The sequence below is a fragment of the Vulpes lagopus genome, chromosome 2, assembly GCF_018345385.1.
Source record: "Vulpes lagopus strain Blue_001 chromosome 2, ASM1834538v1, whole genome shotgun sequence".
NCBI lineage: Eukaryota > Metazoa > Chordata > Mammalia > Carnivora > Canidae > Vulpes > Vulpes lagopus.
In genome coordinates this window covers 15,503,982-15,528,241 of record NC_054825.1, presented here as the reverse complement: position 1 = coordinate 15,528,241, position 24,260 = coordinate 15,503,982, and the positions used below count along the sequence as shown (strand labels likewise).

The following is a 24,260-nucleotide window of genomic DNA, read 5'->3' as shown; positions in this document are numbered from 1 at the left end:
AAGATGGATAGCAGATGTCCTTAGAAGTAACAAACTTTGATGAGGTTTTGTAGTGCTACCTTTATTAGTTTCCTATATTGCTGATTAAAGTCAGTTACTTATATGTGCTTTAGAAACCACATGAGCAGATGGAAGGGTTGATGTCCTATTATGAAATCACTGATGCCATATAAAGACTAATAGCATTTTCCAGATGTAAGGCTACTCCCCTGTCTCTGTGGAAATAAACTAAAATGGTACCTGTAGGCAAAGCCAACATTTCCTCAGAAAGCAGCTTTGTATCCCTCCCATTGAACCTTCCGCCAAGTATACAGTAGCATTTTTAGGTTAACCAGTCAATGTCAACTCTGAAATGGGACTTGAATATTACTCCTGTGAAATATAAGCCAACTCTCCAGGACTTGGACATTTCTGTCATTTTCTCCAGAGGCTAGTCCAATCTGTACCTTGTCTTTAAACTCTATTAATAGTCATACATTTCATAAGTACTATATTGAAAATTTGAAGGGCTTACACTTACTATCTGTAAAGAGTTCCTTTTTAATGAAGACATTGGAGGTCACGTGGTCTTGGTTTGGTAAGTTTAAAAAAAAAGGTTCTTCCTAGTTGTAAATAATATTCCTTTGTTTGTGAAACTCTGAATCACAAGCTTTCAAATCAAATCTTGGAAAAAGCAGTTGCCTAGTTGCGATGAAGATGATTATGTATCTTTCTGTAATATAAAAACATTTTCCTTTATACTGAAGAGTACAGAATCCAGTTTGCTCTTAGAGCTGTTGAGCTTGCTCAGGAGTTCAGGGAGCTTAAAGATGAGTGAAGTAGAGAGTACATACTACTAGTATCAGAGAGAAACTATGAATCCCAAAGAGCACACAGTTCACCGGAAACTTCTTTAAGAATTCTGTAGAACCTCTTTTTGTTTTGTTGTAGTTAAATTATGTTGTAGTGAATACCTTAATAGAATTCAGAATTACCAGGTATGCAACCCATCTCTGTGTAGAATTTAGGACAGTACACAGAAATACTTTAGACCCCATAGGATAAAATGGTAGCATGTGTGTGTGTGTATTCCCATGTTTTTTTTTTTTCCTCTAACCCATATCTTCTTGGTGGTGAGGTTTTGTTTCTCTTGGAGGCTTACCTATCTGGGTGGATTTTTCTTAGTAGCTTGTGGACCATTGACTAGAATTAAAAAATTATCACTAGATGCCAAGACAAGGGAGATCTAGAAAACAACTATGATTTAGATCAGTAGTCCTTTGTATTTCTCACAAAGTATGGTCCAGGGACTTCTGAGGCTTTTGAGGGGTCCGTTGAAGTCAAAACTGTTTTCATAGCTTTGCAATCTGATAAGCATATTGTGGAGTTTTTCAGAGGTTACCTGGTTGATAGCATGGCTCTGATAGTTAATGGGATGTCTGCATGTGTATCAGTGTTTTACACATTTTTGAGTTTTAATTTCTAACAGATAAGTATCAACAGATAAACCTCATGAAAAAAAACTTGTGCTGCTAAGGTTTCTAAATAAATTTCAGGTGTATATAGGGGTCTAAAACCACAATGTCTGAGAATTGCTATTTAGGTATTATTTCCCTTAAGAAGAATCCAGCATGTAGCTCACAGTTGTGAGCGCAGAACCTGAAAGGATTTGAAACTTGGTGGATACAATTTCATGTCCCAAACTATGGTGAAATGTGGAAAATTGCACAGATAAGAACTTCCCCAACATGGATATAATTCTATCCACAACTTTTTATTAAGTAGCTATACTGTGTTTCCATCTAGTAAGAAACAATAGAAGAGCAGTGCGAAATCCAAGCTAACAGTTTGTAATTGGAGAAGATAAGGATCAATATTTATCTTTCTCACAAGCACCTCCTAGAATGTACTTTGTACATTCACAGTCCTTAAGAAACATGATTGAATGAACACACTAGTGAATGAATGTATACGTGATGTGGGTTTGATACAGGCTTTCATTCTTATGTAAGGAACTTATATTGGGCACCTACTCAACTATTCTGGCAGGTGATGTTTGGAAGTTGAGATGAATTAATAGGGTGGTTTTGAAACATGAACAGGGTGTAGGATTTGATTCTTAGAGAAGAGAGGAAGCTCAAGGCTAGGGGAGTACATGTGCAAGAACCCCTGAAGTCGAGAGACTAAAATGAGCATTGCACACAGAAAGCATGTTCCAAGATTAAAAGGTTCCTGGTTAAATAGCTCATACATTTCCAAGGTACAGTAAACATGATTGCATGTTTTTTCTCATGCAATGAGACAGATGATTAAGGCAAAAATCAGAGCATTTTCTTGGAAAGTCACTATAACTAGCTGAGTTACTCTAACCACTGTTACTGTGAGTCTTTCTGTATTTTTTTTAAAAATAATAATGATGGGATCCCTGGGTGGCGCAACGGTTTGGCGCCTGCCTTTGGCCCAGGGCGCGATCCTGGAGACCCGGGATCGAATCCCACATCAGGCTCCCGGTGCATGGAGCCTGCTTCTTCCTCAGCCTGTGTCTCTGCCTCTCTCTCTCTCTCTCTGTGACTATCATAAATAAAAAAAAAATAAATAAATAAAATTAAAAAAAATAATAATGATGATAATAGTATTGTTCAGTGTTGCTTACCATGGCCAGGTACTGTTGTTCTCAACTCTGCCCTCCTGAGGTACTATCATCATCTCTGTCTTAAGATAAGAACAAGGATCCAGCAGGAAAGACTGCCTTAACCTACTTTACTCATGTGATGGAGTCAGGATTCAAACCTTTGAGTCCACACTCTTCCTATTCACCCTGCTGTTTGTACTTCTCTCCATAGTATGCTTAATCCTGCTCGATTGTTCCAAAATATGGAGGCAGGAATGGAGCATCTTGAGTAAGGAGACTGAATGTTTAGTTACAAGAAACTAATTTTTAATACTAATGGAATTTTGCAGGGAACTTTTAAAATTCTATTTTAATTCCATTACAGTTAACATATAGTGTTATATTAGTTTCATGTGGGCAATATAGTAATTCAGCAATTCTGTACATACTCAGTGCTCATCACAAGTTTACTCTGAATCCCCATCACCCATTTCTTCCATCCCCCCACCCAACTCCCCTCTAGTCACCTTCAGTTTGTCCTTTCTAGTTAAGAGTCTGTTTCTTGGTTTGTCTCTTTTTACTTTGTTCATTTGTTTTGTTTCTTAAATTCTACATATGAGTGAAATCATATGGTATTTGTCTTTCTCTGACAATACCAATGAAATTCTTAAAAGTTAATTCAAAAACATTGGAACATTCCCTCCTGTTTTCCATTGTTTAAAAAAATTATTTTGAGAGGCACCTGGGTGAGGCTCAGTCATTTGAGCGTTGGATTCATGATTTCAGCCCAGGTCATGATCTTAGGGTCTTGAGATTGAGCCCCACATTGAGCTCTGTGCTCAGCAGCAGGGAATCTGCTCCTCTCCCCACCTGTGTGTGTTCATTCTCTCAAAAAAATAAATCTTGAAAAAAAAAAAAAAAGAATATATTACACAAGTGTGCCCTGAGGCACGAAGTAAAATAGTCCTTGGTTAACTATGAATGCTCTAATTCTTCGCTTATGAATAAATGATCAGTTCTTAGAAGTGACTTTTTTCCTTTCAGAGAGCTCAAGAAGTAGCTATTTCTCTTTATTAAGAAAACACATGTGCTATTAAGTACACTACCTCTTCTGTGCTAGTTTGACTCACTTTCAATATATTTAGCTTTTGTTTAATTATCTAATCAAGTTAATGAAATTAGTCTTAGTATTTCATGTAAGAAATAGTAAATTTATTTATTTTTAAATTAATTTTAATTATGTGGGTGGTAAGATTGTTGAATGTTATGATGGCCATTTAGAGATTTATTGTACCATTCTTTGAACTTCATAAGTATATTTGAATTTTTCCTTCAGAATCAAAACTGCCTAGTATAAAACTGGTTTTAGAAATTTCTTTGTGGGACGCCTGGGTGGCTCAGTGATTGAGTGTCTGCCTTTGGCTCAGGTTGTGATTCCAGGGTCCTGGGATCGAGTTCCACATTAGGCCGCCACCAGGGAGCCTGCTTCTCCCTCTGCCTCTCTCATGAACAAATAAATAAAATCTTTAAAAAAAAAAAAGAAATTCCTTTGTAATAACTGTTTATAAGTCATAATTGTCAATAAAATAAGGCTTTTCTTTGTCATGTTGGCTGGTGTGGGAAGTTTGTGAGTGCTCCTCACTTACTACATATCAAAAATTAATAAAACAGCTGCAGTCTCTTATTTTTGCCTTTATTTTGTGTCAAGTTGGCAGTATTAGTAAAATTCTGTAAAAACTTTTAGACATCTATAACAGTTTTCCTTTACCTTATGACCTATTTTTCTTGTTTGCTTCTCTTCTCTAGAGGTATATTGCCATTGGAGAACTGGGGAAAGCTACTGACACACTAGACTCTACTGGGAAAGTAACAGAAGAAAAACCTTACGGTATGATGTTCATCTAATGTAGTTCTCTTTTTAACATTTAGAGAAAGTTTCTGTGAAATCGGAATTTTTAAATCTCTTCCTGAATATTAACAGTGATTGTTACAGTTTTTAGTATATTTCCTTGGGTTAATAGGATTGCAAGTTACCACATTTTTACTTACTTGGTATGAGTTTGTTAAAAAAGATTTATCATAACTGCCTCTTTTCTTCTGATCAATTGTTTTAATATTCAGAGTTCTTCCAAAGAATTCTCTTGCCAAAAAAACACATATAGCTAGGAATTAGGGATTTTACCTGTGTCTTGTCATTGTTTATTTACTTATTTTTTTAACAATTATTTCTTAGCTTTTGAAGTGTATCAGGGTTAGTGCTTTACAACTAATCTTGTTTCTGTGCTTTTGGTGTATTTTAAAAAACATGACAGAGGGAAAGCTATTTCTCTGGAAGTAAAACAGAACTCACTGGGGCCCACCTTGATTTTTCTACCATTCCTTCTTTTACTACTGTAAGGATAGATAAATGAAGTGGTTTCCTAGCAACTGTCAGGGTGTGATACTATTCATAATACAGTGGTTGTCATTCTCTGTAGTTCACCTACATTATTCAGTTCACCTACATTATTATGTCATCAATTGTGAATTATTTTTGTAGGCTTTTTTGTTGTTGTTGTTTTGGATTGTTTTGTTTTTTTGGCCTATGTTTAATGTTACCTCTTTTTATTTAGCCAGTCCAACATCTGGCTTTCCTATGTTTTTGTGTTGAGTGTTCTTCTTTTTTTTTTTTTTTTTTTTTTTGAGTGTTCTTAATATATATTCCATATTGCCCTAGTACTAAGACCAGTCTTCTCCTTGGTCATAGTAGCTTTGCTTGTCTTGTTAACATTTATATGTAACTTAGTGTCTTAGTTGATTAATCAAGCAGTATAATCAAAAGATAAATCACTGATTTATGGTGTTAAGAAATAGATATTAAATTAGCTTTGAAATTATTATTAGAAATAATAGCAGACCCTCACTTAATAGTAACCCAACCATAATTTTCAATAAAAAGCTTTTGAGAGATTAGAAAGGCATAGGACAATTGGAGGATGTCAGAGATTTCCAGAAATACTAAAGTATATGCCAGTACCTATATAATTAGAAGAATGGTAAGGAAGTAAAATTGGTAAGACTTCTTGATACGATAAAGTAGTGAGGGAGAGGACATTGTCAACCAAGATCTAGGTTTCTAGGTTTTAAAGTTGGTTATGTGATGATAATTTACTGAGTAGGGATACTAGAAGAAGACCAAGGTGATGAAAATACACAGTTGACCCATGAATAGCACAGATTTTTCTTGTGTGGGTCCACTTATGCATGAATTTTTAAAACAAATACAGTATGGTATTAAAAATGTAAATGTGTTTTCCTTATGATTTTTTTTTAAGATTTTATTTATTTAGAGAGTGTGTGCTTGTGGGCGGGGGGAGGGGCAGAAGGAGAGAGAGAGTCCCAAGCAGACTCCAAGCTGAGTGTAGAGCTCCATGCAGGGTTCAATCTCATGACCCTGAGATCATGGCTTGAGGTGAAATCAAGAGTCAGTCACTTAACTGAATGAGCCACCCAGGTGCCCTTTCCTTATGATTTTCTTAGTAACATCTTTTTTCTAGCTTACTTTACTGTTAGAATAAAGTATAAAAAATATATATATAATATACAAAATACATGTTGCTCATCTGTTTATGTTATTGGCAAGGCTTTTAGTCAACAGCAGGCTATTAGTATTTAAGTTTTGGGGGGAGTCAAAAGTTACATATGGATTTTTTACTTTATGGGGGTTCTGTGCCCCTTAATGCCTTTGTTCAGGAGTCACTTATATTTAAACATTCCCTTCCTTCCTGCTCTTAATAGGCATTTTGGAATTTTAAAAAATTCTGTATTGTGCAATTTGTAACCTTACTTTAAAGAAAACTTAGTTTATTAAAATCATCGTATTATATGTTGAAATAAGAGATGGAGAAACCAAGTAACTTTCTTTAGACCGGGAAGGGAGACCTCCTTATTGTTTATTGAATAGTGTTTGTAGTTCCAAAAAGTAAAAGCTCAGAGAATTTTGCTTATTAACATGAGTTTTCTATGTAACTTTAGTAAATTAACAAATGTTGGTCATTGATTTCAACTGCTATAGCAGGTACCAAGGGGAAGATTAATAAGTATGAGACCTAACCTGTATCCTTAAGGAGCTTCTGTCTAATGGAGAACTAGGACCTATGTTCTCAACTCTCTAAGACCCAATACCGAGACCTTTAATCAATATTTTACAATGCTTCTTCACTGTCTTGAACTAAAATTCAGAGATATTCTCTCCTACCTACACATTAGGGAAAAAGTCACTAAAATACAATAAACAATATAAGGAACAAATTAAGGATTTTATAATGAAATAAGTGTGTTGCTATGTAAATGCCTGACTATTACTGCACTAAAAGTTATAACTTAGTAGTTAGATGTTGACACTTACAAATGTGAATGCCATAGGTACAAAGGCAGACTGATGCAGGTATGTTGTATTGGTGATGCAGTATTAGAAAATTCAGTATATGGAAAACAGCACAAAAAATACTTTGTGTTTAAATGGAAAATGGACTTAGATTCTGGACTCAGGGGATTATAAACCCACATGAATATCTGGCAGACATCCAGAAGTTATGTAGCACACAGAACACTTCATCGTGCTATCCCATCCTTCAAATTGTAGGACACCCAGCATTTCTGGTCCTCAACTATGAAATGCTGCTGGTGTTGCCACCCCACCTGGTCACTAGTGGTAACAATAAAAAAATGCAGTTCTTAATTGACCTGTTGAGGATAACTGACATATGGGTATGGTGACTAAGACAGGATGCAGTAAATGGTAAATGAATGCTCTTACGTCATTTTTGTTCTATCTAGACAAACACTATTTTTAGCCATTGTTTCAGATACCTGAAAGCTCAGAAGAATAAAAAAATGAGTCTGGCTCAGGAGACTCAAAGCTCAAACCATATTTAAAGGACCCTTCCTTTTATTCTCTTTCACGTCACCCTCCTTTATCCCTAAAAAACTTTTCACCTTTTATAAATACACATTCGCATGTTAATCCCCAAGCTATGGGGCAAGACCATGTCTCTTTCAGTCCTAAGTATATTCTTGGTGTCTAGGACAATATGTGGCACATAGAATAAAGTATAGTGTGTGAATAAATAAGGCAGGCAATAGAAATATGGCAAAGATGTCTGCAGCTAAGTCATACAAAAGGCAAAGCATCTTCCTACCTTCTGCTGCTCTTTTCTCATCCACATCTAGGTCTGAAGTCTCAGGCACAGTTGCTTGGATTTCTGTGAACACTTGGCTTCATTGTGTTCATCTGCTCTTCACTGAGCTCAGGATACGAAGGCCATGGCTTCCCAGGCTCTTAGATGTGGGCCAAGCTTCTGGGAAGGCCTGACTGCTTCTGCAATAAGAATAGGTTTTTCAGTCTCTTTTGTGGCTTTTCTACTGGAAGGCAAAAAAATGTGAAAAAAAAAAAAAGTTGTATCTTATGCTTATCCTCTGTTCTAAACACTGCAAACCTCCTGATCCCAAGATAGGAACTTACCAAGGTCTTCTCGAGTAGATGTAGCTAATATCTAGTGGGAGTGGCTCCTCTTTGGTCTGTGCTTTGGCTGCATACACTTCCTGGAGGAAGCTGACAAGTTGAATTGGGTCTCGAACTGTGATTTAAACAAATAGAGCACACTTTTTCTTTTTTTAAAGGAATCCAACTTGGTTTCTTTCTTTCTTTCTTTCTTTCTTTCTTTCTTTCTTTCTTTCTTTCTTTCTTTCTTTCTTTCTTTCATTCATTTATGATAGTCACAGAGAGAGGGAGAGAGAGGCAGAGACACAGGCAGAGAGAAGCAGGCTCCATGCACTGGGAGCCCGACGTGGGACTCGATCCCAGGTCTCCAGGATCGCGCTCTGGGCCAAAGGCAGGCGCCAAACCGCTGCGCCACCCAGGGATCCCTAGAGCACACTTTTTAGTAGGGCTGCTGTGAAGCTGGGGATCAGTCATCTTATGGTGCCTTTTGTTTGTATTTAAACCTTTTTATTATAAAGTATTACAAAAATAAAAAGTGAATGAAACTTAAATTTATAGCTCAGTGAACTATCGCAAAGCAAACCTCCCTGCAACTACCAGTGATGTCAAGAAATAGAAGATTCCTAGAGACACCTTTCAAGCCCTAATCCGTATATAGTATTCTTCTGTTGATACACATTTGACCCCAGTTTGAGGCTTTATGAAGAAAGCTGCTATGTGTATTTTGTACCTGTGTTTTGGTAGACACATGTACTCATTTCTTTTGTATATACCCCCAGGTAGAATTGCTGAGTAATGGGGTAATCCTATTGTATGGAAAATAGTCAACAGTGTTCAAAGCAGTTGTATAACTTTGCATTTTCACCAACAGTAAATGAGTTCCACTGACTTGGACAACACATGGTATTAACAGTGTTTTTAATGTTGGCCATTCTGTTAAGTGTGTAGTGGTATTTTATTATGATTTCTTTTGATTATTAATGAGATTTAGGACTTAATCATATGTGTTTGGCTTCTTAGCCATATTCTTTTGTGTATTGTCCAGGTCTCTTGCCCATTCTTTTTGCTTTTGTTTTTGTTTTTCTTTCTGTATTGAGTCACCTTTTTTAAAAAAAAAAATGATTTGGGGCAGTCTGGGTGGCTCAGCGGTTTAGCGCCGCCTTTGGCTCAGGGTGTGATCTTGGAGACCCAGGGTCGAGTCCACGTCGGGTTCCCAGCATGGAGCCTGCTTCATCCTCTGCCTAGGTCTCTGCCTCTGTCTCATGAATAAATAAATAAAATCTTTAAAAAACAACAACAACAATGATTTGTATGAGATCTTTGTATACAATGGATGCTCTTTTGTTATATGTCTTATGTATATTTTATTCTATTCTGTGGCTTATCTTTTATCTCTCTTAATTTTATCTTAGAAAACAAAGTTTTAGTTTTATGTCTTTATTTTTTTATTTAAAGGTGTTTTTAACCTATTTATTCATGAGAGACATAGACAGAGAGGCAGAGACCTAGGCAGAGGGAGAAGCAGGTTCCCTGCAGGGAGCCCCTTGTGGGACTCAATCCCAGGACCTCAGGATCATGCCCTGAGCCAGAAGGCAGATGCTCAACTGCTGAGCCACCCACGCAACCTGAAGGTTTTAGTTTTAATTTAGTTTACTTTATCAAATCTTTTCCTTTGTGATTAGTCCAATTCTTTTGGTGACCAGTTAAAAAACTGTTGTATTGTCTTAAATCATGAGCAGACATTGAATTTCATTGAATACTTTCCTAATATCAGTTGATTTTTCTCCTTATTCAAATAATTAACTAATCTTACATTTCTAAAGTAAGCCCAAATTGATGATAATATGTTACCCTTTACATAAATTATTGAATTTAGTTTGCCAGTATTTGGTTTAGGATTTTTGCATCTTTTTTCTGAGATTACCTTCTATTTTTCCTTCCTGTTAATGTCCTTGACTGGTTTTAATATCAGAGTTATGCTGACCTCATAAAATGGGTTGGGAAGTGTTCGCTTTCTTTTTTCCTCTAGAATTTCTTTCTTCTTCTAACATTTGGTAGAATTTTTACTGGTGGACATCTGATATCTGGAGTTTTCTTTGTTAGGAAGGTTTTTAATCATGGCTTTCTCTATTAAATATACAATATCTCTTACTTCTTGTGTCATTCTAGATAATTTTTACCCTAAGAATTTGTTCATTATATCTAAATTTTCAAACTTACTAGTGTAAAGTTGTTTATACTATTCCTTTATGATCTTTTTATTTTGAAATAATATCAAACATATTTTTATAGTTTTCAGTATGTAGATCTTTCACTTGATTTGTATATGAAATCCCTAAGTCCTTCATATTTTTTGATGCTATTATAAATTGAATTTTAAAAATGTCAGTTTCTGATCATTCATTCTTAATATAGAAAAATGGAGTTAATTTTTAAATATTGGTTTTATGTCTTTTAGCCTTGCTAAACTCACTAATTCAAGTCACTTTTGTGTAGATTCCTTGTGAGGGGGGATCTAAAGTAGATATTTTTCCAGGTCTCCATTAGCCCTACTCCTCAGACGTGGCTTTTCTGGGGTCTCTGTCAAATACCCTGGGTATTCAGCCAACTTTCTTCATGCTGATGGTTGGAATTGACACATCTTTCCACCTTGTAAGAGCTTTAGTCGTAGTTCTTTGGTTAACTATGTGGCAACTCACTGTATTATATGCAGTGTGGAATTTAGCCAGTCTCAAGTGGACCCCTCTAGACATCTCTTTCTCTGTGTGTTTCTCTCAAATTCCACCTGCTGCTTCCCCAATTTCTGATTTTTATCAATGAGATTGTTACTAGTTGATGGACTGTAAAGTTTCTTGTTTCCTGTCTTCTTGAAGGAAAAAATTCAGTTGAGGGACTTGATGGAGAATTAAAGCACCAAAGGTTTTATTTAGCAAAGGGGAAGTACACTCCAGAAACCTAGCAAAAGGGATTGGTCTAAGGGAGAGGGAGCGGTCTCTGCATGGAGACCGGGTGGTCTCTGGCAGTTTTCCATTTGCTATCCTTTCTCCTCTCTTGCTCATCTTTATCTATCTCCTGATTCTGGCAAGATCACAGTGCTCTTTTGGGATTTTCCTCCTTGTACCACGGTCCAGAAAGCATTTCTGAGTGAAGCAAATGATCCTCAGAAAGGCTTACCTGTTTCTTTCCCTTCTTTCAGAGATTACAGTCTTTGCTATCTGTTGTCTGATGTTCGAAAACAGTTCTGCACTATATATTTTTTTTCAATTGAAAAGCTGCTTTTAGGGATAGAGCTTGTCCAGGAACAGTTACTCTACCCTTCTACCCTGGTGGAATATTGCTTTTAACCATACAGTTCAGTTAAATACCAGCTATCGTGATGTAAGTAGAGTCAACAAATATTAAGCAAATAATAATGTGTGACATGATCTTGCATATATTACGTTATTGTGAGAATGACTTTTTAAAATTAATTTCAAATGAATACTGCCACATTGATGATTTATTAGTTCCTAAACAAAGAATAATTACCCAAGTCCTGTGACACTTTTATCATACCCATCTTCTTTTACCAAATGTACGTCTTTTGGATAGTTATTGGATGTAATTGCTTTAGAGATTTTGTCATTTCTTTGTAAATCCTTTGGAGATAGTCTTTTTTTTTTTTTTTTAAGAGAGACATTTAGTTATTGAAAAAGAGTATGCACAAGTCGGGGAAGGCCAGACGGAGAGAGAAAATCTCAAGCAGACTCACCCCGGGGCATAGAGCCCGACACGGAGCTTTATCTCACAACTCTGAGATCATGACCTGAGTGGAAACCAAGAGTCAGATGCTTTCCCAGCTGTGCCACCCAGGCTCGCCTAGAGTCTTTATTATTATTATTGATTATTATTTGGATTGGACTAATATCATATTTTAGAGATAAGCCAGCATGCTTCACTACATACTCATGTAGTGAATATAATAATCATATTATAAAAAATAATCATGTTTCATTCTAAAATATTACATTCATTTTTGTCATAAAACAACTTGCTACAGGAACGCCTGGGTGGCTCAGTGTTTGAGTGTCTGCTCAGGTCGTGATCCCAGGGTCCTGGGATCGAGTCCTGCATCAGATTCCTGGAAGGGAGCCTGCTTCTCCCTCTGCCTATGTCTCTGTCTCTCATCAATCAATAAATAAAATCTTAAAAAAGAAAAAACTTGGTGCGTAGGCTTTCTGTCCAGTAATTCAAACATCAGATGAATGATTGGCCTAGGTGACTTTTAAATGCCCTTTGACCTTGAGATTCTATTATTCCTCAGCTAATTCAGCACGAATATCTTGAGTGTCTCTGTAATTGTGTACATTATGTAAGAAGAAAAGCTGCTTTTGCCTTTTAGGACGTTGGAGTTTCATTGGTGAGATAATACCTGCATATAGATAGTAGGTATCAGTTAAAAAATTGTTTATGATTAGTTGCAGAATGAACAGTACAAACCAGAAATGCCTGAGACGTTAAGTCAGAAAAAGAGACATTGGCAGAGGTAGATATTTATTTTGAAAAATGTATTGCTAAGTTATGAAGTATTGTAGTATTCTCAGCAATGGCATTTCTTTAGCAGTAGTCAGGAAGGAGGTGGCATTGGCTGTCTAGATTTGGAAGTTTTGCATCACTAAAGTGCCACCAGTAATTGTTTTAACATGTTTCAACAGAATGAAAATTTTTCATGGAAAAATCCTCATCATACCTGTCATGAGCTGCATCTGTTTAAAAAGCAGTATGAAGAGAATACCCACCTGAGATCTGTCTTTATGGACCGCTAGGTGTTAGAGGAAATCTCTTGAGTTCTTGTAGCTCTTTGAGTCTAGTAGGTTCTGGTCTTTCATTTGTGTTTAACTTGAGGATCCAGGTCACACTGAGGTTAAGGCTATCTTGCTGTGTTGATATTGAAATCTGAATACAGTATTCCGTGTTATCCTTTAATTTCTATTCTGTTACAATGATAATTCAAAGCACATTAGTTTTTGTTTAATATTTTTTAATAAAATCAAATGTAGCATGTATGTATTAGAATGAAAAGTTTAAATAAATTTCCTTCTAAGTGAAAAAGAAGCACTATAATTTCCACTGTGAGACCTAAAGAAGTATATGATATTTTGTAATTATTGAATATGAAATATATATAGTCATATAAATATGAAAACCCCAAATACTGAATTTCAGTGTGTCTAGTTTTAATGTGTTAAAATTTTAGAACTATATTGTAATATTATAGTAATAATATTTTATACTTAATAATATAGTTAATCTATTGGAAAGAGTATCAAAAGCTGGAAATAAGACTAACAGACACTGAAAACTTTATGTCTTCATTCAAATCTTCTCAAATCATTCTTTAAAAAATGCTTAGTAATCATGGTATCCTTCCACTATCTTTTCTTGCACTGGCTTTTTTTTTTTTTTTTTTAAGATCTTATTTATTCATGAGAGACAGTCAGAGAGAGAGAGAGAGAGAGGCAGAGACACAGGCAGAGGGAGAAGCAGGCTCCATGCAGCGAGCCCGACATGGGACTTGATCCCAGATCTCCGAGATCAGGCCCTGTGCTGAAAGGCGGCACTAAACCGCTGAGCCACATGGGCTGCCCTGGCTTATTTTTTAAAGTCAGACTCCTGACAGTGTTTGTTTAAAAGAACAGAAAAATTCTAAGAGCAGTGAAGGGAGGGAAGGAGACAAATAAATACTTTACCTGGGGACAGAATTGAATGTGAATGTCAGTTTTATGCCATACCACAGAACAGTTTTGAAATCTAGCAGGTGAGTTTTTAATATGGCTAATACTTAATAGTCTTTGATAACTGCATTAAGTTGTTTACAGTATTTGATGCCTGGAGAAACTTAAGACAGTTTATGGATGCTTTTCTTTTTTTAAAGATTTTATTTTTAAGTAGTCTGTACATCCAAGGTGGGGCTTGACCTCACAGCCCCAATATCAAGAGTCACTTGCTCCACCAACTGAGCCAACCAGGCACCACTTTCTTTTTTAAAAAAAATTTAAAAAAAAAATTTTTTTTAATTTAAAAAATTTTTAATTGATTTATTTTCATTTACTTATTCTTTTAAAGTTTTACTTAATTATTCATGAGAGACACAGAGAAAGAGGCAGAGACATAGGCAGAGAGAGAAGTAGGCTCCCTTCCAGGAGCCTGATTCAGGACTCGATCCCAGGACCCCAGGATCATGACCTGAGCCAAAGGCAGACACTCAACCACTGAGCTACCCAGGTGTCCCTAATTGATTTATTTTTTAATTAAAAAATAGTTGGCATTCAGTGTTATATTAGTTTCACGTGGATAACAGATATTCCGTGTTTACCATCTATCATCATACAAAGTTACTACAGTATTTTTGACTATATTCTCTATGCTCTACTTTTCATTCTCATAATTTACTTATTTTACAACTAGAAGCTTGTACCTCTTAATCTCACTCACCTATTTTGCCCATCACCACTTATCTGGTTAGCACTAGGTAATATATATTGTCAAATCATTATGTTGTACACCTGAAACTAATAATAACATTGTATACCAATTATACTTTAAAAAAAAAACTTATCTGTATCTCTCTATTTTCTGATCGCCTCATTTTTGAATACTACAGTACCATTTCTGTAGCTAATGCAACATTTTTCTCAGGTCTTCTAAAGGCTATAGTAAGAACCAATTAAGTGTGTATAAGATGACTGGACCAGTTTTGGAGGAAATTTGGAGAAAAAAATTGAAGCAAAAAGAAATTTAGTCTTAATATTACAAAATATAAGACTTTCTCCCCCTTTATCCCAGTAATGTGTATTTTATTCACCGCAATAAGGGAGAATTTGGCCTACAAATATATTTTGTTAGAAAATTCTTATATTTTCACCTTTAATGCTGTGAAAATAGCACGTATACTTCTGATTGGTTTAGTATTATATTTTTTATTCATTTTTGACAGATAAAATAACACAAGAAGATATTGAAGGCATTCTACAGAAATTTACTGGGAATATAATGCAGGTACCTCCCCTGTAAGTTCAATTATTGAATTTGAATAAATGTTTAATTTTTATTTTTTAGTGTTTATTAACATCACTTTAATGAGAAAAAAAGAGGGCTTCATTTTATGTATAGTGAGGCATGTTTTAATCTGACAATATACGATCAAGTCAAGGTGAGCCTTATTTAGACAGGTTGCAGAACTTCAGCACTCTCTGAGGTAGTGGAATGTGGTTTTCTCTGTCCCTGGATGTTGCCACAGCCTGACATTTATGCTATTCCAGTGTTTATTGGTTTTTTTGATTCTGTGTGTATACCTCAGGGCAGTTCTGGAATGCAGAAATGTCAGTTCTCCTGGAATTGCTGTGAAGGAACCAGTCCAGTCTAGTACTGGTGTCGGAGCTGTGATTTATAGTCCAGTTGGTACTTTTCTTTAGGTGTGAGGACCATTTTTTAGGCCAGGAGTCTTATGCTTCACAATTCTCTGCAACAAATGAAACAGATGAGAGTTAGAATTTATTAAAAGTTTTAGAATATTGAGTACCACTGAACCATATTTTTTGTGCACATCCCCATTTCAAGTAGCTTGCTTTTTATTTTTAAAAAATGGCTGAATTGTTATAAGATGTTAGGAGAAGTTACTGATGTTCTTTTAGAATTTAGTAATTATTTCTTAAATTTTTTTTTTTTTTTTTAAGAAGGCCCCACGCCCAGCGTAGGGCCCAGTGTGGGGCTTGAATTCATGACCCTGAGATCAAGACCTGAGCTGAGATCAGGAGTCAGATACTTAACTCGTGAGCCACCCAGGTGTCCCTAGAATTTAGTATTTATGTTTTACTATAAAATCTTTATTTTTTTCAAGAACACTGGAATATGTAAAGAGAAATATGTCTTCAAAGTTTTGCCTCAAATGAAAGTCAAAAAATTTTGCAGAATATGAGTAAATGTTATTTTTTCGATCATTATTGTTAAAATAGCTTAAACATTTATATCTATAAGAGCAGTTTTAGAAATTTCTTCTGTTGATTATTCCAAGGATTTTGTGGTCTAATAAAATCTTATCACACAAAGCTAAGATCTGTTAAGCAGATTATTTGCTTATTTGCATTTTAGAAATATTTTGGTAACTTTTATGTGAAAATGATTATTATTGTAATGAAGGTTGTTTCAGGGAAATATAGCTGAGACCATTGTGACCAGAGGCCTTGTGCCCTTTTTTTTTTTTTTTTTTTTGCCTTGTGCCCTTAACCCAGAACCAGGACCAGTGAACATATGAAGAGACCATCTCCAGAGAGAAGGTTAACGTGTAAAATTGACAATATTATTCATTGGGTAGCAGATTGAGCTTTAGCTTTAAAAGTATTTAGGAACTCCATCCCTGGCACTGTTAAGGAGTTGATTAGAAGGAAAAAATAGTTTGTATTTTAGAAAGATTCAATTTAAGAGCTGCTGGTCCTCCTTTCTTTCCATCCCGTAATCTGGAGTTAATCTCTCTCATTCTTTCTTAATCTTTTCCTGCTCCTTCATTCCTTCTCTCCCTCCCTTATCTTGCAAGCTATTCTGCATTAAAGAAAGATGGACAGAGACTTTCAACCTTGATGAAGAGAGGTGAAGTAGTAGAAGCAAAACCTGCCAGGCCTGTTACCGTATACAGTCTCTCCCTTCAGAAATTCCAGCCACCATTTTTCACATTAGGTAAGGTGGAAAACTTTGAAATCATTTGTAGTTACATGTACTTTTATTCTGCATTTGGCTACTTTTGTGTATTTTAATGGATTCCTAGTATATTGGGGATTTTTAACATTTGAATTTAAGTAAAGTTAGGGTTTATTATTTTAATGGATTCCTACTATATTGGAGATTTTTAACCTTAAGTAAGGTTAGGCTTTATTAATACCTTTAATACTGATAGCTACATGGAAGTTCAGAAATGCTTTTCTAAATAGGCTGAATTTTTAATATATCATATTATAAATAAATAAAATCTTTAAAAATCTATATATCATATTATAAAGTTGGAGGTAAATACTTTCGGTCTCTAATGGCAAAGAGTGAGGGGTATATACTGTCAAAATTTTACATTTTGTGTTTTATTATCTTATGGATGCTTATTCCCTCATTTTGGCTAATACCTGGTAGTTTATATTTGGTTTTAAAATTTAAATTAATTTGTCCTTTTAAAATAGAGCATTTTTAGTTTTTGTATAAGAAACTCCTAAGAGTAGAGTGATTATTTCTCCCCCTTCTTTGTTACCTGCAAGTTACTGCTAAAGATCCTGACAATATGGAAATAATGGGTAAGACAGAAATGTATTCTTGGACGTGTGGTAAATTTTAATTCAGGTTATCAATTTGAATTTATCTATAAATCTATATTTGAAATAAATTTAAAAACCAAAAGGTTTGTTTCTATTGTTTGGAAATTTTATGATCTCCTAGTTGCAGAAAATAGTAGTTGAAGTCATGATCATATATGAGCTATGAAGAATCAAAAGCTGTAGCTCTTTTAGAATCTCAGGCTTCTTTAAACTGATCTGCTCTTAATTTCACAGTGCCTACTAAATAGGATTCCCTTTAGAAATAATTTCATAAAACTTTTTTCCTCTAACTTTTGTTGCTTTGACATACTAACAAATGGATATAAAGTTCCTAAAGAATGTGGTTTTTGTACAGTTAAAAAACAAAGTCACTTCTTTCCTTTAGTGTCCTGATTCTAAAACATTTGACAAATAATGAGGAAAAACATACTAAAAATGCTTCATTTCATGAAAATGCAGCAGCTAGGTTGGTGCAGTAGATATTACCTGTGAAAGAGAAACTGGAGTTTTTCCAGTTTCCAACAATAAATTGTAAATACTTATTTTGTTCGCTGGAGGTTGTAATAGGCCAGAAGAGTTGTCTGTTCACTAAAGTCAAATATAGTCCAAGAATGTTTACATTCCTGCTTTGATCCTAGTGCTCATATTTTATCTCAGCAGTGGCCCCCAACCTTGAGCTGATGGGGGAAAAAAAAAGAATTAAAATCCCCAGGTTGTGAGTTTTGGTTAATTCCTTCAAGTGGCTTTATTTGTATGATAAGACGGTAAGCAGCAGGAGTGTAGTCCCTTTGTTTGGAAATTCAGGATATCTTGTGGATGAATGAAAATAGTCCAGAGCCTTGCTCTTAACCAATAAATGGTAATATACTGTGTTAAGATGTTTAGATCTGCATTCAGTCCGGAACATTGTGTAATTTTAGTTATTTTGTGATTTCTTTAGGAATATTTTTAAGAGAATGTACAAATAGACTGAACTCTCCATTTACTGTATTTTCCCAAACATAATTACTGTCCCTTATGATAAGGGGTTTTTGTTTGATGTATTTTTTGAGTGTGTAAATCTGAAAATATCTTAAAAATCTACAACTCTTGATAGCAAAGCTGAGGTGTCCAACTATTTAAGCCCAATTAAGTGAACAAAGTGTACAAATCTGAAAATATTTTTTAAATGTACAGCTCATAATAGCAAACCTGAGATTTCTAACTATTTAAAACCTATTAAATGAACAAGGCTGAAGTATTAATGTTGGTGTGACTTGCCAGTTAATTTAAAATGTGTTCATGAGTTTCTGCTGTTTGCTTTCTCCACACTCTGACTTTTCAATCTCACAAACACATATGCTATTGGATGAATAATTTATGTTTTAGCGCATAAATATTTTATCACTCGATTGTTTGCATAGTGCATTTTTACATTTGTTTAGGGGCATCATTTCTATGTAAAGTGGATTTCATAGGAGGTTAGCAATTTACCATGTCACTGTTAACATTCCAGATGTTGAATGTGGAGGAGGTTTTTATATCAGAAGCTTGGTCAGTGACATTGGCAAAGGTAAGCATAAAGATGAATTATGAATTATCATTTAGAGAGTAATATTCCTTTTTGATGGGAAGAGGGAATTTTCTATTTTTCGTATGTCTGAGTGCTGGCCTTAGGGAACTGTACTCTTGCTGCCTTCAGCTTCAGAAGCATTGAAGGTTTATGGCATACAATTATCAGCATCAGCAGCTGCCATGAAATGCTTAGAACAGGAGAGAAAGAGAAAAAGAGGAGCAGGAAATGATGATGGGAATAATCAGTGTAAGAACCAACAAACATTATTTCAGATATAAAATATTTTAACACAAAAAAAGGGATAAGATAAAAAGACTCATCCTTTTCAAAGTTACTTTCATTGATATAAGTAAAAAAAAAAATTTAACTGGAAGCCGCAGTCTTATAAACAGCTAGAAAGTTACAGTTCCGGCTCTGCCATTTGCTGGCAGCTGTGGCACTGGACAAGTCAGATTACCTCATCTGCAGAGGAGAGTAATAGTTACCTTATGGGCTTGCTTCATGGTTAAACGAGAAAAGTATGTGCCAGTTCCTTGTAGACTTTAAAGCAGTTTACAAGGTGAGTTGCTAAATATGATTTTGCTACTTGATCATTTCTTAATCTCAAAGCTCTTGGTTCTTACTTTTATTTTATTTTATTTTATTTTATTTTATTTTATTTTATTTGTTTGCTTTGGTTCTTAGATTAGATTATTACAGTTTTACATTTGGGGTGGTTTTGAGAGGTTTAAATCAAGATCTTCTGTCATTTGAATATGATTATGACTATGAAATCCTGAATGATTTGCCCTGTGGATTTTTGTTGTTCTAGAACTCTCTTCCTGTGCCAATGTCCTAGAGCTGACCCGAACCAAACAGGGACCATTTACACTAGAAGAGCACGCTCTGCCTGAAGACAAATGGACGATTGATGACATTGCACAGTCTCTGGAACATTGCTCATCTCTTCTTCCAGCAGAATTGGCACTTAAAAAATCAAAACCTGAGGAATCTAATGAACAAGTTTTGAGCTGTGAATATATAACTCTCAGTGAGACAAAGGGAGAAGATGATGTCATTAAGACATATTAAGATTGGTTTGGGATTGTCATCATTTCTTGGTTGACATTTGAATCCTGTGTACAGAATGACAAGCTACGTGCAAAAGACAACCACTATTTTTTTTCCCGCATGATTGTGTGTGTGTGTGTGTGTGTGTGTGTGTGTGTGTGAAGAAAAACGTTCATCATTTACAGTTTTTATGGTGTACAATTTATCTGCTCTACATTATAAATAGCCTTGCAGTTAGTTGTTCAGTTGTTTGCCTTAATATGGAATGTTCTTTTAGGATGTTATTATGTTGTTAGATTGGATTCAGGAAAACCAGACCTTCTGATTTTGATCTTTCTTCAAAGTCTTTTCCTGGAAAAAGTTGAACACATTTTCTAATCAGAGAAAAAAAAACACAAGTTACATGTTTCTTTGGTGTCACGAGAGTGAGTGTAAATTAGTGTTACATTGACTTAACTTTGGCTTCCTCGTGGCTCTGTTGTATTGAAGTTCGTTATGTTTGAAAAGGCCATTATTTAACTCATGTTCTGAAGTTTACAATTATTAAGAACATTTATTTGATAAGGCTGTACTACCCTGGTAATAGCTATGTTTGTTTAGATCTTAGAAACCAATAAACTTTTGTAATAAATATTTGTAAATAAATTATTGCTGCTACCACTACCAGAATGTAAATAGAAGACTAAATATTTAATTAAATTGACCTCTACCATGAGTGCAAAGGACAGCCTGTGGCTTATATTTTGGCAGCTCTGTGATCTTTTCCTAATGATTTCCTCAACACAGTCAATCGCCCTGTACCAAGTTATTAAATAGCATAATTTTTAAAAATTAAGCTAAAGAATGTATCTTCAATTTAGAATTTCTTTTCCTTATTTCTTAGTATTTGTACCTCTACAGGGCATTAATCCCCATGACACTGTGGGGTTTTTTTGGTTTTTGTTTTTAGTTTGCTGTTTCAAATTATATTTATAGATATTGAAATAGCTGCCCTGTGTTTCCAGTTAATCACTTATGCTCTAAATATTTTAAAACAGTTATTCTCAGACGTTTTTATTCAAATAGCCTACTGAAAGTTCCAAGTCCCTTTTTAACATAATTCTGAAAATGTAGTCACATTACAAAATGACAAATTTCACATATAAGGAGTGCTTCTTCATATTTTTGTTACGGGAAAGCAATATATTATGTGGCCAGTCTTCAGAAATGTCTGAATCCTGCTTCATTTATTCAGATAAGTATACTTTCTAAAAGAAGAATAGTTTAAAATTTCATAATTTAGGAGTTTCTAGGTTTTTATGGATTACATTTCTTGTAAAAGTAGTTGTTTGTTTGCAACCTCTAACTCAAAAATTGAAATATGTAAACTAGTGTGATTTTATTTGTAGTTAATCTAATATAAATTAAGTATAAAAAGTTACATGCTTTAGTAGATCATTTTCATCATATTGGCTATTTATTTATTTATTTATTTATATTTTTATTTTTTAAGTAGGCTCCATGCCCTGCATGGAGCTTGACGTGGGGCTTGAACTCACAACCTGAGACCAAGACCTGAGCTGAAGTCGAGAGTCAGATACTTTGACTAAACCACTCAGGTGCGCCTTGACGATATAATTTAAATGAGAATATTAAAACTAATTCTAATTATGACACACAAAACTATAAGGGAAAGACTTTGATCTCTTGATGCTGTAATATAAAATACCAAATACACAGATACAAGTTGAGAGTTTACAATTTTACTTAATCACATATCATGCCCTGCAGTTTGTATCAACCAGAGTGGCAGTGGCTGCCCCTGCCTGCTGGAGCAGCACAGCTTCTCATTTGTTACGTCTGCATGCATTGCCAATTAAGGTCCAAATAGAGGAACATTCAAGTTTTAGAGAACAACTGGGGCATCTGTGCCCTATTTCTCCACTTAAAAATTGACATATAATTTGCCAACGGAAAATAATAGAGATTTTATCTTTTTTTATATTTACAACACTGAAGGAAATTTTGCCAAGTGGAAAAATTACCCATAATCCTTACCTTCCTGATGCAGTGACTTCAGAGCTTTAATTTAGTATTCCTGTCTTCCCATTTTTTTGTTTACCTAGTTACAGTCTTAAGGCATTTATATTTTCTAATTGACTGTGTTTTCATTTCATATTATCAGACTATATTTCTGTTTAGTTTTGGTAATTATTTTAATCATATTACTTCATGTTCAGCTTATTTGAGCCATTTCCCTATTGCTGAGCACTTATGTTATTTTCAGTTTTCTTAGATCAATTCCTGGGATGGGATTATTAAGGGGAATAACAAGAACAGCTTTATGGCTCTTCATATGTTTGCCTTATTGTTTTCCCAGAGTTATAACATTTTACAGTGGCACCCTTTCAGTATACAGCTCATTAAAAGTTTACGGCTTTGGGGGGGTTTTATATGTTGTTGCTAATTTAGTAAGAAACGGTTCAAGACTGCTCTTGCTTTTGTGTGACTTTTTCATATACTTTGTTCATTTATAGAAATAAATGTCTTAATGGTTTCTTTATACATTTGTGTGAGTTATTTATGCAGTAAATACTTGGTAGAAGTATTTTCATGGCCTGTTGTCTTTTTCTAAAGATTTCATTTATTTATTTGAGAGGAGAGACAGACATAGAGCATGAGCAGAGAGAGGCTCAGGGAGAGAGGGAGAAGCAGACTCCCTGCTGAGCAGGGAGCCTGATGCAGGACTTGATCCCAGGACCCTGACTGAGATCATGACCTGAGCAGAAGGCAGACGCTTAACTGACTGAGCCACCCAGGCACCCCTGGACTGTTGTCTTTTTAATTTTCATTTCATTTTCATTTTTTGCTAACTAAATTTGCTAATTAATTTTAGTGACTGTACCTCTTTTATAGTTGTCAGATTTATGAATATGAATGGTTAAAATTTTTTAACCCTAAAATATTCCTGTCATAAACAACTAAAACTGATACAGATGCTCTGAAAGGTTCAAGACTCCTTGATAAAACATTTTTTGTCTTCCAAGAGTCCATTATTTAAGTACCGTTTTGTTTTTTTCATTATGTAGTTCTAGGCTGAAAGTTTAATGATATGATAAAGTTCTGTTTTGATTGTAAGAAGAACTTCCTGAAAATGTTTCAACTTGGAATATACTAAATCACTTAAGTTTTACACTTTAGATTTTTTATGTTTCTGAAAAAAAATTTTTTTTAAAGATTTTATTTATTTATTCATGAGAGACACAGAGAGGGAGAGGCAGAGACACAGGCAGAGGGAGGAGCAGGCTCCCTGCAGGGAACCTGATGTGGGACTCCAGAATCACACCCTGGGCCGAAGACAGGTGCTAAACCGCTGAGCCACCCAGAGATCCCCAGTTTCTGAAAAATATTTTTGTCTTAAAAGTCATCAAAGGTGATCCTAGGATTGTTTTACTTATGATTTTAAAATTCATAAGCATTAAAATAATAATAGACTTTACTAATTCAAAATTATAGAATTTGAATAAGGGCTAACCTCACATTTTCCTTTTTTTTTTTTTTTTAACCTCACATACATTTTTCTATACTGACTAGATCTTTCATTCTTAAATACTTGAATTAATACAGGCTACTAATCCATCATCAGAAATAATTTATTTTGAAAAAAAAATAAAGGGTACTTTATATCAGTTCTTCAGTACATTTTATACTCCTGACCAGGTTGAAATTTGCATTAGACTGACAGTGGGCTCTTAGAGGTTCATTTAGATAGTGAGTTGTTCTATTTCAAAGGAAGAAAGTAATTTACCTTTTGTCATTATGTATATAATAGAGAAAATGTAATTCACAAAGCACTTTAAAATGTTAAAAATTTAAATAGAAGTATATAATAGAAGTTTAAATATTGAAATCATTATGATGGCCTTGTAGTCAAATCTGTAGAAGACTTGTGTTGAAACTATTTCTTTACAGTATGTGTGGGCAGCCCTAGTCTGGCCTAATCATTAAGTACCATTTGTTAAACACTTATTATGTGACATTTGAATCAGTAATGCCTTCATATTTTCAATTTGAGTTAAATTCTATGAACAGGAATATTTCAGATTGCTGCTATAAGTAAGTGGTGATACCAGCAGGAAAGCTAAAGTCAGAAATGACTATTTTGCTTGTCTTATCCATGACTCCTAAAATATAACATATTAAGATCATTTCTGTCTCTGCTGCTAATGAACTTTTTCATCCAGGCAAATCACTTCAATTTTCTTATCT

General features: G+C 34.7%; 1 protein-coding gene across 1 annotated transcript in view; it reads left to right on the top strand.

Annotated features, from left to right (window-relative positions):
* The window catches only part of TRUB1 (TruB pseudouridine synthase family member 1), a 38,704-nt gene extending 16,133 nt beyond the window's left edge, over positions 1-22,571 (top strand). The window contains exons 4-8 of the mRNA XM_041746646.1: positions 4,397-4,478; positions 15,049-15,121; positions 16,645-16,784; positions 18,903-18,959; positions 19,774-22,571. Of these exons, the coding sequence (XP_041602580.1) occupies positions 4,397-4,478; positions 15,049-15,121; positions 16,645-16,784; positions 18,903-18,959; positions 19,774-20,033 (612 nt within the window). The 3' untranslated portion in view covers positions 20,034-22,571. The remainder of the gene's footprint in view (positions 1-4,396; positions 4,479-15,048; positions 15,122-16,644; positions 16,785-18,902; positions 18,960-19,773) is intronic.
* Positions 22,572-24,260: the final 1,689 nt, after the last annotated feature.